The sequence below is a fragment of the Pelobates fuscus genome, chromosome 7 (assembly GCF_036172605.1).
Source record: "Pelobates fuscus isolate aPelFus1 chromosome 7, aPelFus1.pri, whole genome shotgun sequence".
NCBI lineage: Eukaryota > Metazoa > Chordata > Amphibia > Anura > Pelobatidae > Pelobates > Pelobates fuscus.
The window spans coordinates 109,868,146-109,885,377 of record NC_086323.1 but is presented as its reverse complement, the minus strand read 5'-3'; the positions used below and the strand labels follow the sequence as shown (position 1 = coordinate 109,885,377).

Here is a 17,232-nt window from a genome sequence, read left to right as displayed (position 1 = left end):
TTAGCTCCATTACAAAGTCAATTTAGCCTATTAAACGTCTCTCTTTCAGGCACTTGGTTTTGCTATCAGTCCTTATTTAGACACACTCTGCAGCTTAACAAACTGCTCTCCGTTGCTTGATAGCTGATCAGGAGCCGCTGTACAAGCAAAACAATGCAAGAAAAAGCTATGTCATAGCAGCGACTCGTTCAGTAGTAACTGGACTCTCTTCCTGTAAATTGATACAATTCCCCATCACTACTGGTCTGTAGGGCTGCCATATAGGTCCAGATTATCTGTACAGGCAGCTCGGTATTAAATTTTGGTTGAAAACTCCAAAAACAAAATGATATATAAAGCTCTGAATGTGTGAGCGACTTGTATCATTGTAAACTCATATTGAACAAGGAGTGAGCCTTGTTCTAATAAAAAAAAACAAAAATTAAATATTTACTTTTTATTTTTATTTTTTTGCAGTTTGAAAACTTTTCATTTGATCTTTTTTTCCCTCTTACATTGCAATCAACATTTCAAAACACAGTACGATTGCTGGCACTCTTGACCAAAGCAAACAGCTGCATATATTACGTCATATTACCCACAACCAGAAGGGGCCTAATGGATGTGCCATGTTTTTTTATTCCTTTTCAATTTTTGTCTGTGCCCCGGATTCAAAATTTATGGACAAAAGAAATCTTTATTGAACTTACAAAAATATACATTAAAAAAAAAAGAAAGAAACTATAAATTTGAGAATAATAGATCTTCTTTGAGTTGGCATGCCTGTTTCTATGTGGCAACCTTACAGGGCAGAGTGTATTTAGTAGTCAATTACCTTCTGCAGTGGATTAAGAACAAAGGAGATATGATTTTCAATAATGCCCATTTCTTTCCCACCTTGGACGTGATATATTGGCAATTTAATGTTAACCTATAAACTCATATACGGACTTCCCATGCAGGGAATCAAACCCAACCTAAAACAGTTAGATTTAATCCTCATTAGCAAAGCTCTGACAAGGAACCTATGTGATAGTGATAAAAAAAAGTGCTAAGCTTGGAGTGAATCACCCACTTTTGATTTCTGCCTACTGGGCCTACTTTGGCAGCATTGGATTAAAAATTCTGGTCATCATTCATACTAAAATAAAACTATGTGATATGCTTCAAATAAAAAAAACAACAACCAAACTCCACATAATTAATGACAAAACTGCATTTTGCAATTTCCTATTGAGTCCCACACCTATTTGCAGACATCTTGGATCTGTGAGGTAATTTTGGTCAGATATAAACTAAATTATACTTCAGGCTATCCATTTCAACAATTCACATGCAAACTATGAATAATTAAATTATCTTAGTTCTTTTTTTTTCTTTTTTCTGCTCAACAATATAGAGAATTTTTATAAGGCCCATACATCTTCCTGGTAGCTGACCACAGGTTAAGATGACCAGATGCCCTTATTAAGGAGAACACCAACTATAATGAAATAAAAATGCAAACAAAAGAACCTCTAACGTTGGGAGGTATGAAACTAGTAATGGGTTGGGTGGGCAAGTAGAGGACATCGCTGCTTGCCCAAGAAATGGGGCCTGTCACTCTGCCGTAAATGGATGCTAGGCTTACAAACATTTTTATTTTAGTCAATGTCACTTAGGCATACCATGTACATAGTATTTCTAAAGCACTTTGCCCATGGGCTCAATGCCCTGAGAATACGCTGTGCAGAGCAAGTGGGTCTTTTGACGTGAGGATGATTCCCTGGTGTCTTTAAAGTAGGACACCAGGGAATAAATCCAGGATGGGGGGCAGGAGCCGTGATTTGGAACAATCCTGCCAAATCCAGGACTGTTTAAAGGCAATGCCTTCATGACCAACAATATGCCAGGACCTTCACAATAAAAAAAAGTGACTGACTCTCTTCACCCTGGTCCAGAAGGAATTAATGAGACCCTATCGCATAACGTGTTCAATACCGGTCTTTTTCTATGGGAAAGTTTCTATAAAAAGAAAACAGCAGTTCTTAGGTCATAGAAATTTCCCCATAGATGTCACTGGGAGAGCTGTTATTCAATTACCAGAGTTAATGAAATTTCTTGTAATGAAATCCTGCCCTAAATTGTCTGGCCACCCTTCCACAGCCCTACAAACAATTACTTGATGACTACTCAGCAGACAATGTCTGTATGTGTCTAGTGCTACAAGAAAGACACAAATACAGCCATTCTTGCCAATAGGGTCCTAGTACTTGTCTAGAAACAATGAGTGAATATTGTCTTTCAGTCATGCATATTTTAAATCATATGTCCAACATGTTTGCATCTTGGCTTCAATAGCAGGTGAAGTCTCTTTTAAATCATATTCAGACAAATTTCAAAAAACTTATCCCATGAAACCTGGCTTTTACTGTCCCCACGGCTGTTGTAAACAGATTTGGCTTAACAAACGTCCTTAATATTTTCAAATATTCGTACACTAATATTTTGCAAAACATTTACAAAAAAGTGCTTTCTGCCTTCATTATACCACAGTTTTTCTTCTTTAATTAAAGCATTGGCATGGATGGCTCTAAGTCAATGCAATGCTGAACATCATCTGGTGATGAATTAAAGACCCAAGGTACAACATTAAAGATAATCCATCATTATAGAATTACATCTACCCATATGTGAGTGGACATAGTTCGTTTCTACAAAAAGCAAACATGCAGTCTTTGTGATAGCCAATCTTTTATCTATGCATACCGTCCGGAAATCACGTCTTCAATTGATAGTGATCAGAGTGTATCTGTCTACTCCAGTTTCTTCGACTCCCACAGACAAGTGAGCATTGATGAGTTGAAGACTCATTTAATCAGCCTACGGCTTTCCAAAAATTGTATCTCCAGCTGTTTTGGGGGGAAAACTTAACTCCTGATAAGAGTTAAGGGTTAGAAGATATTGCATCACAACAGGGTCCCAACCTACTAGAGGAATCATAAGAATCTCTCTTTTTGCATATATTCTGTTTTGTGCAACATGCATGATCTGCACGTATGTATATGTTTGGAAACAACTAAACATTAAATATGTCCAAGCTTGATAAAAACTTTGTTCCTCACTGAAGATTTTCGTTAACAAAATATATTTTTTTCTTCAACGCAAAAGAATCAAGCTCTCACCTTTTCTTGGATGTACTTCTAAAACTAAGATTGGCAATTAAGATTTCCAAGCTGTTTAACTATGTCTACCATTACTGCTGTCAAAGACTGTGACAGACTTGACCAGTCTTGGCCATATTCATTGTTGGACTTTGGCTAGGTCTGGTTCCCGCAGAGATATATACCTTCATGTGATTTGGTTTAGGTAGACCTGCATGATATGTATGCGGAAAAACAACTCACAGGGCAGTCACTTATACTAAGCTGAACAAACCGTTCCTTTGGCTCTGCAAACTGAAGCTACAGTGATTGACAGACGTTCACATACATATGCGTAATACTATCTCTTCAGCCTTTAATACAAAAGCCAAATTAATTTTAGGCACAAATTATTCCTTTAACCTTCTTAAATACTAGAGGGTTGTGTAACACAATATGTTTTTAACTCTCTAGTAAACATAATTTAAAAAAAACTTAGCAGACTTTCCCCATTCTAGACAAATCCTCATAAACCAATCATGTTGCTGTATATCTCAATATGCGTGGTCCCTATGTTTTTTTACAATTTCATTTTTTAAGGCTATCCAGACAAAAGTTGTATTTCTTTTGCTGCCCAGGAGTGTTATTAGGTAAATTTGTAAATGGCTTCATATAAATATATATACACATATATAAATTTTATAACAGTGTAACTTGTGATCATCTCCAGTTTGTGTTAAAAGCAGATTTACACAACTAGTGATACTACAAAAGCCTGCAACATAACCGGTTACCTTTTCATCCACTAAGCAAAAGTGGTGCACTGGTAGTAAATAAGTTGGAAGTCAAGGCTAGGGACCATGATTCTGTACTTTATGAAGCCAAAAATTATAATATCAGCAATGTCCTCTTTGTTTGGTTTGAATATCACAGCTAAAATACCTCTTTTGTGGGTAAGGAATGCCTTCACCATTCTGAATATAACCATTAAACACTGCAAACCAGTAGCTCATCTGTGTAGCTTAGCAGCCTACAAAGCTAGGACCTTCATCTCCAGTTAGTGGAAAATTTCCTTTGTAATGGATGAAAAAAAAAAAAAAGCCAACATCCCAAAGGGTAATGATATTTGTACCATAACCATCATATTTATGTTTCCAATCAACTCAGCTGCTGTAGGGGTTTTTAAGTAAGTAGCTATAACGTTGGACATTTTCCATGATATATTTAGGAGCATACATGTGCTCGTGGGGGTCAGCAGGTGGATAATCTTGCTTGGTCCCATCAAACCAACCCCCTGTCTTTATAAGCCATCGAATATAGTTTAGATCCCTTTTGTCTTCATAGTCTCCCCACCGTGGAAAATCACCATTCTGTGCAGAAATCAGCTTAAAGTGGATTCCCTCAGGTGGGAAACACCAGGAGCAGTGCCAACCAGCAAAGTGTAATGGGCTTCCCAAAGACCACTGCACCAAAATATGGCCAGTTTTGTTTTCATATTGGCGAAAATTGGGCATAGTGTAGTATTCCCGCCTACGCAAGCGAATACCATCTGTGCTGTACACTGTTCGAAGCATTCCAATAGTGCACCCAGAAATTACCTCCAGGGTCCCAGGCTGCTTCCAAAAAAATCCGTAGAGCGACTTGCGCATATGGAAAGCAAAGGGTTCTGTCCACCCATCATATAACTTAAGGAATAAAACCCCTTCCCTACTGGGGATTTCATCTGCGTCGTCTATGATAAAGAGATCATCGTCTCTGAGATTATGTAAACGTCCAATACCATTTCGAGTAAGAAATGTCCGTAGGTAGTCATCTGCAATCCATCCATCCTGTTTGCCACCCTCTGGAAAATGATTCAAGAAGACGTAAACCACTTTGGATTTTATGTAGTCAAAAGTGCCATTAAGAAGCATTTGACGAAATAAAAGTGGCCTTGAGTCCCCATATGCAGTAAAATTTGATTCACATACAAGGAAGACATCAACAACCACATCCAACTCATGGAATCGTGCTTCCAGTAGATCAAACTCATGGTTGATGTTGATAGCATTGATTACACGCCTTGGTTTTTGCCGAGGTGTTAAGCGGTCCTTGGTAGGAAGATTGGAATGCTGAACAACAGTGGGTACACCACAGCTAGGCCCATGCCAACCTGGCAAACACACACATTCTACCCATTTTCTGCGATGTGTCTGTTGTTGTTGTTGATGCTTGGCTAAGCCAGAAGCTTGCTTTCGTGGTGAGGTGCGTTCTGGTTTTTCTGAAGGGGAACGCTCCAGGGATTTTGTACCGGGCTTGAAACATACACCACCTGATTTGGTCCGTACAAAATATTCTGTTGTGTCTTCTTGCAACACAAACTCAGCTAGATGCAGGTCATCTATGTTCAGCTGCTCACCTTGCCCCGAGGGAGGTGGTTTGGGCAGGTGAGCATGAATTTGAGGTGGATAGTAGGCAGGGGTGCGCAAGACCTCAGCACCATCATCATCTCTGACGACAATCTGTTGAACCAAGGGACGAGATTCCCAGAAGATGCCAGATATTAAGTTAGGACTTAAAGAGACCAACTCCCGAGAGAGGGAGACATAGGATAGGGCTTTCAGGAAGTGAAGAACGGAGATAACACACAGGCCAGCCATGCAAAGCAGCAGGAACATCTTGTGCCACCTCATCTTCATCCTGTATGTGGAGCACAGAAAAGGGAAACATTAAGAAACATGTAGAAACTAATATCATAACTTGGAAACATTAGCTATTGGTAACTGTTGAGTTTCTTATGGCCCTATGACAGCTATGTACATCTGCTAAGATCAAATGATTAATTTTCACTTCAAAACATCTATGTAAAATATAGCCTCTAGCATTTACACAATTCACCAACAGCACATTATTGCAATTGCCAAACACCTAAGTTCAACATTTTACATTCAAGCTCTATTTTAAGCCAAGCAACATGAAAAAAAATACATATGATGCATTAGCTGGTTAGATAAACTGGGCTTGCATAACATGACCATTTCTCTACAATTCACTATAAACAATTTTGTGCATATACTCTTGGTTTATATGCAGGAAAAATATTTTATTTTGGACAGTCTGATCTAAACCAGCTGGTAAAACATATAATAGTTACACATTTAGATCATGGGAACTGAGCATCTTAATAAGAGTAGAAACACTTGAGAAGGTCATTGGCAAATCTCCCTCAAAGGTTTTTTCCACCTCAACACAATTAACTGCAGATACTGTAACAAACTTTTAAAATGGAACGAATGCAATTAAAATACAAACAATGATGGTGTGCATTTGTCACAGTCGCCTTCTATGTTATAATGCAGAGCTGAGTCCTGTATCGATGTCTAGTAAATTCACTACACTGTAAAATGCTGGGGGTTCGTCATGAAGTTTTAAATTTGAAGCCAAAAAGAGGCTGGACAAGAAAAATATTTAATTTAAGGAATGTTTCAAATTCATGTATTTTTACCTAAATTTTGCGATTTCTTGGTTAATTTCCCATTTTACTAATTATCCTTAACAATACTTAACATGTGTATACATGCTCAAACATATATGCACTTACAGCAGCGTACAGCATCAAGCTTTAGAACCATCCTTTTATATCTGCTTCTTGTCTATCTTCGTTCATATTCATTTTGCCTCTTTTGTATTTCTCCAACCCCATCTGCCTATCATGCACATCTCAAATTTTGGCCTATCCATCTCTATACCCCCAATATATTTCTCTTTCACACTCATAACAGTTTACTGTCCTTCCCACCTATTGGCCCACACTTGGCTCTCTCTGCTGACTACTTCCATTTGTTCTCCGCCTGCTCTTCCATCTAGACATAGGGTGGGCAAATGGTAGATCCCCAGATGTTATAGAACTGAATCTTCCATGATGCTTTGCTATTCTGAAAGCTAACAAGCATCATACATTTGTAGTTCTATAACATCTGGAGACCTATCTCTTGCCAGGCCATGATTTGTACGTATATTGCCCCCAACCTTGTCCTTCTCTGGCTCCTCTATTCTCCTCCTTCACCCTTCTTTCAATCATTCTCCAGCCTTATAAAACTGTTACCCCCTTGTCTTTGCCCTTTTCCTGTCTGCAAATGTATCTTTGAATGGAAGAGCTCTTTTTTTACCTGGATAATGCCATAGGTGCTTATAATGTGTAGTGGTAAAGCCCCCAAAAAGTCAGGGACATGTATCAACCCTCAATCTTAAAGAGCCACTCCAGACACCTAAAACATTTCAGCTTACACACACCAATTTCATATAAACAGGAATTGTAGACAGTTGTCACTAGCACTCCAACCGTTAAACTAGAATATTATTTTATTAACGTTGGCATGTTGCTTTAATAGCACTGAACCTTTATCTATTCTAGGCGAAACAATCTCCAATCCAGGATTTTTAGATGGCTCTGAAACGGTGGACACTGAGTTGTGGATGCTTTACAGGAAATTGTACAGCTCATTCTGTTAGTTAAAATGAGAGATTTTACATTCGAGATCTTACATTTTGTCATTTAGTTTACATAAGAAAAAACATCTTGGCTAATAGAATAATTTGAAATAAAATTTTTGTTGTTATTGAAAAGGTCACAGGTTCATATTAAAAACCTTAGTGACAATGGCGTCTAATGAGAGGGCGGTCCGCCCCGGGGGCCTCCATGACTGCCAGTGTCATGAGTCAGCCCCCATCCATTCTTATAGTGAGGACCGCGGCCATATGGAGAAGCAGGGGGAGGAGTGTTGAGGCGCGAAGAGGCACGCAGCTTCACGCCAACGTGTGCCGCTGCCTCCACCTACGCGTGGTGTAGTGGTTATAGTGCCAGGAGTGCCATGGTACCTTCCCATTATAAGTAGTCAAAACATTTTACCTGTTCTGCTTCCAATGAAGATCTGGAAGGTCTCTGTCTGAGCTAGCTCAGGAGATCTAACAGAAGATACTGTTTAGGAGCTTCTAGTTCTCTGTAGTTGGTAGCAAAACTGTCTAAACAGTATTTGACTAGTTACAATGTGGTATGGCACCATGGCACTTCTGGAACCATAACCACTATGGTTCGCTTTAATGTCCATGTTATTGCAGGCTTATTTTCTAACTTCTCTTGCAATTTGCACTCTTATAAGAACATCTTAGTAAATCCACAGTTTTCTAGCAGACAGTTGGGGTGTTTTGGCCTCGCTTACTTTAAATTGTAGTTTAACGTGCTAGAAAAGCATTGATTTCAAGCTTAAGTTGTGGCAAATGCCTGCTCATACGCCCTGTGTCTCATGGATTCTCTGCGAAGCATCTGATTGGACACTAGTCAGCAGTAATAATGACTTAATAGACGGCTAAGCAGAGCTTAGGAAACTCACCCAGTGCTTTTTAAAATACTTTACGGCTAACCTTGGCACTAGATGATTTTTCCAACATATGTTTATTGGAAGAATTCTAAACTTTAACGTATAGATAATAGAGACAAACAACTGTAATATTTTATGGTGCCATTACACACAGACAAGCGTCAAGCAAGTGCTCTTACAAACTTCTTGATAACACGGTAAACCTGCTATTCCCTTGAGGTCAGCCACTTTATGGAATATAACTTATGGAGTAAAAACATTTTTTTCTTCTGCTTTTCAACAGATTTATCTTTTTTTCTGAACTATGTTGACATATTTTGTAATAAGGGTTTTTCCCTTTTCTAAGTTAGCCATAGAGAGAAGGGAAGTGTTAGCAGACCCAAAAATGGGTGTAGGGTTTAGTAACAAAATATGTTTTTTTTTTTTTTTTTACTTTTAATGGTAACTTAAACATGATTTTTTTTTTTTATTATTCTAATGTATAAATACTCTTGTTTTTTTTTTTTTTTTATAACCATCTTAGACTTTGTTTGTTATAGTCTTACTGTGATCACAGTTGCTTTGCACACCATACTAATTAAGAACCCTCACCTTTGACAGCTGAGAGGTCAGTAGATGGTTTTAAACTATATTTCCCAGGATGTTTTTATTTTTATGGACAATGTAGTTCAGAAACATCAGGGTTTCCGAGATTAGACAATGTCAGCACAGTAATTTAGAAGTGGACTTCTAGGGGCCATTTATGATTTAATTTAGAAAACCCTATGCATTATTTTTTACGTATCCATAATTTAAACAAAGATCTGGCAAGCTCAGTGCTTCAAGCAAAAGAAATAACCTAACATATATGTGCTGGAAATGGAGCTAAAACATATAAATGCAGCCTATAAACTTTTACTGCCGTTGATCATTTATAGAAAAGGGCAGTTCAGCTAACATTCTGAAGAATTTTGCTGAATTCCAAAGTCTACGATTGAATCATTTATGATTATCGACTGCATAATATGACACCAATACTTAACAAAGGTCAATTCCTTAGAATAGCAGCATAATAATATAAAAATCCTTACATCTCAATCTATGGGGAAAAAAAAAAGACGAATTACACTTTTATTACAGGAAATATGCTTAGTCCTCTCTACATTTGTGTTAAACTGCAATACAAATAATGATCTGCTATTATCTGCTGTAAAGATTTGTGGGAGTTACAGTAAAGGCATCAATTTGATGCTCTTGATATAAAAACAGATTTAAAAAAACTGGCACAAAAAAAAAGTGGGCACCATTGTGTAAGATTACTCAAGAACACATTCACTAGAATGCAGTGATCTAACAGTTATACAAAGAGATTTCACATGTAAATATCAAAGAGTCCGTCTGGCCTTCATAAGTGTGAACAACCAATTTGACAAACACTAAAGTCAAATCCTCCAAAGACATTAATAAACACAAACCTTTTAGTGGAAGGGTGTGACAGAGTCAACCTGAATCACTAATGTGATTTACAAAAAAAAAAAAAGAAGAAGAAAGATTTGTCAATGAAAAGACAATGTAATTGACCAGCTCCTCTACAAATCACTAGCTCTCTGGGAAATAAGCTTAATTACACTTAAGGGTTTATTCACTAAATGTCAGATTGCAGTAAATTGAAGACAGCCTGAATTTTACCATTGGATTTCAACTCGCTACTGCTCGGAGATTAGTGAGTAAACGCCATAGTACTCAACATGTGTATGCGAATGGATGCAACATTTTCCTTGACGCATATCAAGTCTTTATGTTGGTGGGCAGTGCATGAAAATTGCTTCCCACATTCCTTTGGAAATATCCTCTTGATCAATTAAAAGATTTCCCTCCTGTATAAATGTTACTTGTGTGTTTGTAAAATAGGTGCAGGGAGAATTAGTGGATCTGGCAATGAATTCTATTCACAGGATTTATTGACTGACGTATGAATTTCTGAGAATTTAAAGTGAATTTCAATTCTGAGTCCAAAATAGCAGAGTTGGAAAAATTCTCCTAGTCAGCTACGTCTCCAGTTTGGCTGTTTGGGCCTTAAGAATTACCTTAAAAGCTATTTTCTGACTCGGTAGACATATGCTACAAAACCTGGTCTCAACTAGAGCGTTCTTCCTAGAATTCAGCATTAAATGTTATATAGTGAAAATAGACTGTCACATTCTAGATGCTTGGTACTTATTGTTGCATCCAGTGAAACATTGATTTCAGAGCCCCCTCTCTCTGCAGTATTATATATGAAGTATATGAGTGAAGTATTACAAAAGTAAAAACTGCTATCCAGCAGTATATATCGTTCAAATGCTTTTGTAATTGTTTAGTTGCTGCTGTTGCCTTGGGATCATATGAATGCTATAATCTTCCAGAGTGTTTTCATGCACTGCCAGCAACCTGTAGAATATTAGGCATCCCATAAAATGTGGCCAGATTGCAGTGCTATCACAGAGCACATATATAAACGGCTCGTGCTGTTATACATGGATGCAAGTCTGAAATCAATTATACAATCACTGTTCTTCCTTTGGAACCTTAGGGGTTGATGGCAGTAGAGACATTCCATTGGTTTCCATGGTGACTGCTCCTCTTTTAGAATGTAACCCCAGAAATACCCTTTATACTTAAACGCAACAGTTTTTGTCTACATATCCACAGCATGAATTAGTGATATATGTCTAGGCTTGGCAGAACCACTATTCCATACCTCCCAACATTTCAAATGGATAAAGAGGGACACTTTAATGTTAGGGATGTGAGGGGGGTGGCCACGGGCAGGGCTATTCTGAGAAATTTTAGGTGGCTTACTAATAGCAATTAATGAAAATCAAATGGAATTTAGAAGTAGAACAATGTATCTTGTTTGCACAGACTAATTTCTAAATACATTTATTGCGGTTTAAAGACACATTACTGAGAGTACCATATTTCACGGGATAATGGTCGCAGATTTTATGCCTAATTCCTTTCCTTAAAAATGGGGGTGCGCCCATTATGCAGTGTGCGACCATTATGCAAAGCTTTATTTTTGGCACTATGATATATGCAATGCTTTGTTTTTGTTTAGTTTTTAACAGTTTTGTAACACTTGCTGATAACATTATAGTTGCTAATAATTCAGCCTCTTACCTTATTCCAGCGCCCGGCACCCTCGGCGCTGGTGACCTCTCCTCCCCCGCCAACATCAGCTCCCCCGTCTGACATCAGCGGAGTCGAATGCGCATGCACGGCAGTGTCCATAGGAAACCATTTCTCAATGCTTTCCTATGGACGCTCAGCGCGATGGAGGCATAATATGCCTCCAGTGTCGCAGATGCGCCTCTAGCGGCTGTCAGGAAGACAGCCACTAGAGGCTGGCCTTACCTCCAATGTAAACATAGCAGTTTCTTGGAAACTGCTATGTTTGCATCTGAAGGGTTAAAACCTGAGGGACCTGGCACCCAGACCACTTCATTGAGCTGAAGTGGTCTGTGTGACTATAATGTCCCTTTAAATTACTGAGGAATTCTGCAGCGTAGGAATGCTACATTCTGTGGGACAGCACTTTACAGGTGTTGCCTGTCAACATGAAGAGGTTATATGTATTCAGGAAAATGTGGTGCATTCTGCAACCCTTATTTATATAAACATGTGCTTTGCCAATTGGGCAAAGTAATTATTAGATAAATTGGGATTGTTAGCACCTGAATGCATGTTCTATCCATGTACTTAGTGGAGCAAAACATTTCTGGGATGGGGGGGTATCTATCAAGTTGTCGATTTATTAAGGGGAGTATGGCACCTCAGGAGATTGTGGCCAACATCACTGAACTGGTGCGCTGTATTATTATGACTGCCACGTACACCCTTTTCTTAAAGAGACACTATAGCACCCAGACCATTTCAGCTCATTGGAGAGGTTGAGGTGCAATGTCTCTGTTCCCTTAACCCTGCAATTTTAATCATTGCAGTTTTTGATAAACTGCAATAATTACCTTGCAGGGTTAACCCCACCTCTAGTGGCTGTCACATGAAGGACAGCCACTAGATGGACTTCTGGGTGGTTAGGCAACTTTTGGTCGCCTAACGCTGGATGTACTCATGCCCTGCATGAGAACATCCGGCGTCACTTAAACCCCATAGGAAAGCATTACACAATGCTTTTCTAAGGGGGAAGTCCTAATGCGTTGTTGGCGTATGTGTATTAGGGCCCCCCGCGGCTGACATTGTTAGAGGAGCGGAGGCGGAGTTTGAATCAGGTAAGTGATAAAGGAGTTTTTAGACACTTCAGCACCATGGAGGGGGAGGCAATATAGGGAGCTTTAGTGCTAAGAAAACTTCCTTTTCCTCGCAATATAGGTTCTCTTTAGCACTTATTATCTGCATTCTGATGGACAGCACATATAAAGCATTATTAGTAAAGGGCTGCTAACAAATTGGTAGAGTTGAGCAAAAAAAGGCTTTTGGAGCAATTTGTACTTTTCAAATTCCTTTTATTTGTAAATCTAGTTTTTTTATTGGTTTAACGTATAATCATATATCATGGCAAGGGTTTGAGACTCGCAGGTCTCGCACATAACTTAGGAGATAAGATATTAAATTTTAACTGTAAGAGGTTTAGACACGCAGGTCTGTTAACGTATCAGGAAGGAAGAGACATGCAGATCTCGACGCTTACAGCTTATAACCATGATGAGAAAGATTTTCACGCGGTCATGTGTTCAAATTCCTTTTAATTCACACCCCAACAAGTCGATCTGGGTTTTTATCTGTGTAGTATTATTGAATGAATTGTTGTTGTTTTTTTTAATGTTGGAATGTTCCTTTAAAAAGCAGGCACTGAATGCCATATCTATTAATAAACGCATTTATCTATATATATCTTTATCTATTAATAAACGCATTTACTGTTTTTATTTGCTTTTTTTTTTTTTTTATAAATGTATCTGTTTAGGTGGATATTAAAGACTTTTAAAAACATGCACATCACAACATTCCCTTCTCTTCAGGATGAATTTTTCTGGGTCCCCACATAACCTCTTTGTGTGCCAAAGTTTTATAAATTACATTTTCAAAATTCTTTCTGTTCCCCTTAGGAAAAACTCAGGTTACAGGAATATAATGGACTTCATACAGTGTAAGAGTCAGAGCTTTTTTTATAAGTTTCTATATTCCGATGCTCGAAAAAAAAACTGTTGATTGTATAAGTAAAGGGTTTCTCTAGTCTAGTGTAATGAATACAAAGTTGTATTCCTTACACTATAGTTCCCTCTGTTCCGCCCCCTTCATGCAAGGGTTAAAAAAAACCAACAACATTTGAACTCTTCCCGATTCCTGTGCTGATCTCTCTGGGCGCTGAATCAGCACTCTGCATCCTCTGCCGTCACCCGGCAAGTGCTGCAACCACATTAGAGCCTCCCCATAGAAAAGCATTGCTTCAATGCATTTCTTTGGCAATTTAACTGACACTGGATGTCCTCATCCAGAGTGTGAGGATGCCCAGTGTCAGTGAGGTGACCAAAAGTCACTTAACCACCAGGAAAAGCCTATGGTTGACAGCCACTACAGGCAGTTTTAGTCCTGGAATGTAATTATTGCTGTTTCTCAAAAACTGTAGTGATTTAAATGGCAGGATTAAAGTGACAGGGACATTGCACCCAGGCAACTTTAAGTAATTTGGGTGCCTATAGTGTCCCTGCTGCAATTGTATGTTTGTGCTGGCGACAGACGCCAATTCTGGAATGACACCGACAGAGGTAGAATTACACCTCAGGCATCTCCTAATGTGCATTGAAGTGGTCATGGTGTTTGCAGTAACCTTTTAATTACTGAGAATCCATTAGCATATAAATTCTACATGCACCAGGGCAACACTTTTAGTTTGCTGTCTGTCAACAGTAAGATGTGATATGCGTCCAGAAAAACATGGTGGATTTGGCAACCCAAGCCCAACGCATAACCACTACCTGCTCCCTATTTAGAGGAGTCTGATCAGATTGTTATTTGCATGACGATGGTCCATGGACCTTTAACTTTACTGCATTCTGTGCCTGTTTCCTCCTCTAACAGCAATCCATTTGTTTGATTGTGTGACATGATTATGCCAACATACATGTGCAGCAAATTATTTTAATGTTAATTTCACTTTTTCTTTTTTTTTCCACGAGACCTCAAAAAAACTGTTAAACTGATCATTCAGACTGGGAAAATAGCTCTCATACTGGGACTGAACAAACTGAATCCTTCTCATTTGTGCGCCAAGTGAATGGGCTGACTGATAAGATAAGGAATCATTATTTATTTTTTTCTTACTTCGAAATTACAGAGAAAAGTCTGTGTTAACACAGATGTCCAAGTTGCGTGAGGTGCCTGACTTGACAGATGTTCTTTTGTTTGCGACTGCGGGGTGTAGAACAAGTGGCGACTCATGAACGTGATGATACGCTAATTAACTTAATATTATCAAGGGTCTCAGGTCCTAATATTTCAAACATTATTATATGCAAAAGACTCAACTGTTTACTCTTTTTTAGTACATATTTCTATCCTTCATAATTTGCTGTACAGCCCCTGAATTGACTTGGAAGCGATCTGATTTAGAACACTCCATAATAAGGCAGATATACGTGCACTCATTCATCAGTTGTTTCCCCTGAATAAATAAATGCCCCACGAGCAAAGGGCAAAGTAGTTAAAATATATTTTAAAAAATAATACAAATTGAGGTATCTAAAACCCACAATTAACCATTTAGTAGTCCGTTTTAATTTCAAGTTCATTGCGATTTTTCTGTCTTTTCTCTCTCTGTCTCTCTCTGTCTCTCTCTCTCTCTCTCTCTCTCTCTCTCTCAGTAGCTCGCATTTTCTGCCGTCTAGCATCCAGAACATATTACACCTGTGTAAACCTGAACATGAAAGTGCATACTTTCCCTAAAATTAGCTTTTTTCTTAGTATTCTCGATTTTTAGACAAACTTTAACTTATAGGGATACTCCACTGCCCAAATAAATAAAAATCACTGTTTAGTTAAAGGACCACTCTAGGCACCCAGACCACTTCAGCTTAATGAAGTGGTCTGGGTGCCAGGTCCTTCTAGGGTTAACCCATTTTTTCATAAACATAGCCGTTTCAGAGAAACTGCTATGTTTGTGAATGGGTTAAGCCTTCCCCTATTTCCTCTAATGGCTGTCTCATTGACAGCCGCTAGAGGCGCTTGCGTGATTCTCACTGTGAAAATCACAGTGAGAGCCCGCAAGCGTCCATAGGAAAGCATTATGAATGCTTTCCTATGTGACTGGCTGAATGCGCGCGCAGCTCTTGCCGCGCGTGCGCATTCAGCCGACGGGGAGGAGAAGAGGAGGATCGGAGGAGGAGAGCTCTCCACCCACCGCTGGAAAAAGGTAAGTTTTAAACACTTTCCCCTTTCCAGAGCCCGGCAGGAGGGGGTCCCTGAGGGTGGGGGCACCCTCAGGGCACTCTAGTGCCAGGAAAACGAGTATGTTTTCCTGGCACTAGAGTGGTCCTTTAAAATAAACTCCATGGAAAAAATGCATGCATTTAATTATGCATTTTTTTTTTCATTGGTGATACATCTAAAAACAGCCTGCAAACACTGCAGTTCTCTTGTCTGCAGCCATTGCAAGCCCTCCCTTTCTAAACCCGCCCACACTTTCTGTGGCTGTCCAATCACAGACTTCTCAATGCAGCTCAGTGAAAAGTCTTGCAAGGTAAATTTCCTGACTTTTGAGTTGAGCTCCACTGAGCTAACCAAACCAGGAAGTAACAGGACCGATAACCAGGTTAATTTATAAAAGTGCTAATTTCTGCTGAAATATTTTTTATTGTAAATCTTATTTTGTAAAATGAAAAAGAGGACATACTATTCACACACTCCTTTAGAGTTCTGAATTATCACTTTAACATACTACTGACATTTATTGAGGTGAGTTTATGCTACTCCTCCTAGCATTGAAACCCTGTCTAAATTCGAAATATGGCAATCACATGGTTTATATAAAAGTGTGCTTGCATGTTTTCGGATGAAGGCGGAAAAACAACTATTTAAACATGTAATCACATGTTATGTTTGCATTTTCCTGCCAAAGTCTTAAAAAAGTCTTTCAAATGATTCTGCAATCAACCATGTAAGATGATAAGCATGGCTCTTTCACACATAAACACCGGTATGTTGAAGCGTGTTTAGCGGATACGTTTGCGCAATATAAAGTGTGTAGCTTATTAATCCTTGATGCATAGAGTTTACTGCAAATAAATTAATTACTGTTTTCCTTGTGGGTACAAAGTCCTAAAGGCACAAGTTTTTGAACTGGCAAGGCAAGGTTACCCATAGCGGGGAAGAGGAGAGGGGGCTGGTGGCTAGGCTTTAAAGTGAACCTACGTAATTTCTGGCTAATGCTGCTCCCTCCTTGTCTTTATAGTGTTTGATCTCTGTGTGAGAAGAACTGAAACTGTCATTAATACACTGAAACGTGGCCATGTCGTCACACATTTATCTTGTTAGCTATACTTTTCTAATAAACCTGACAGCAATCGGACTTATATAATGCACGAATTGCAAACTGTGTTTTAGCAAACTAAAATAATCTATGGACGATAATTGAGTGATTCAGTTGGTTCGTTCAGGATTCAATGTATTGATTCATTTCCATCATTGGAAACTGTCAGTAATGGTACTGCATCGAGTGTGCTTTTTGGCTCTAGAGAAGATGAATAAGACTGTCCAGAGTAGGTTCGCCTGTATTCATAGACACATAAAGTTCAGCC

At 38.7% G+C, this 17,232-nt stretch overlaps 1 protein-coding gene across 2 annotated transcripts in view; it reads right to left on the bottom strand.

The window, feature by feature from the left end:
• Positions 1-1,343: 1,343 nt before the first annotated feature.
• The window catches only part of MGAT3 (beta-1,4-mannosyl-glycoprotein 4-beta-N-acetylglucosaminyltransferase), an 84,670-nt gene continuing 68,781 nt past the window's right edge, over positions 1,344-17,232 (bottom strand). For both annotated transcript variants that reach the window (XM_063426394.1, XM_063426393.1), the window contains exon 2: positions 1,344-5,780. In XM_063426394.1, the coding sequence (XP_063282464.1) occupies positions 4,265-5,779 (1,515 nt within the window). In that variant the 5' untranslated portion in view covers position 5,780 and the 3' untranslated portion in view covers positions 1,344-4,264. The remainder of the gene's footprint in view (positions 5,781-17,232) is intronic.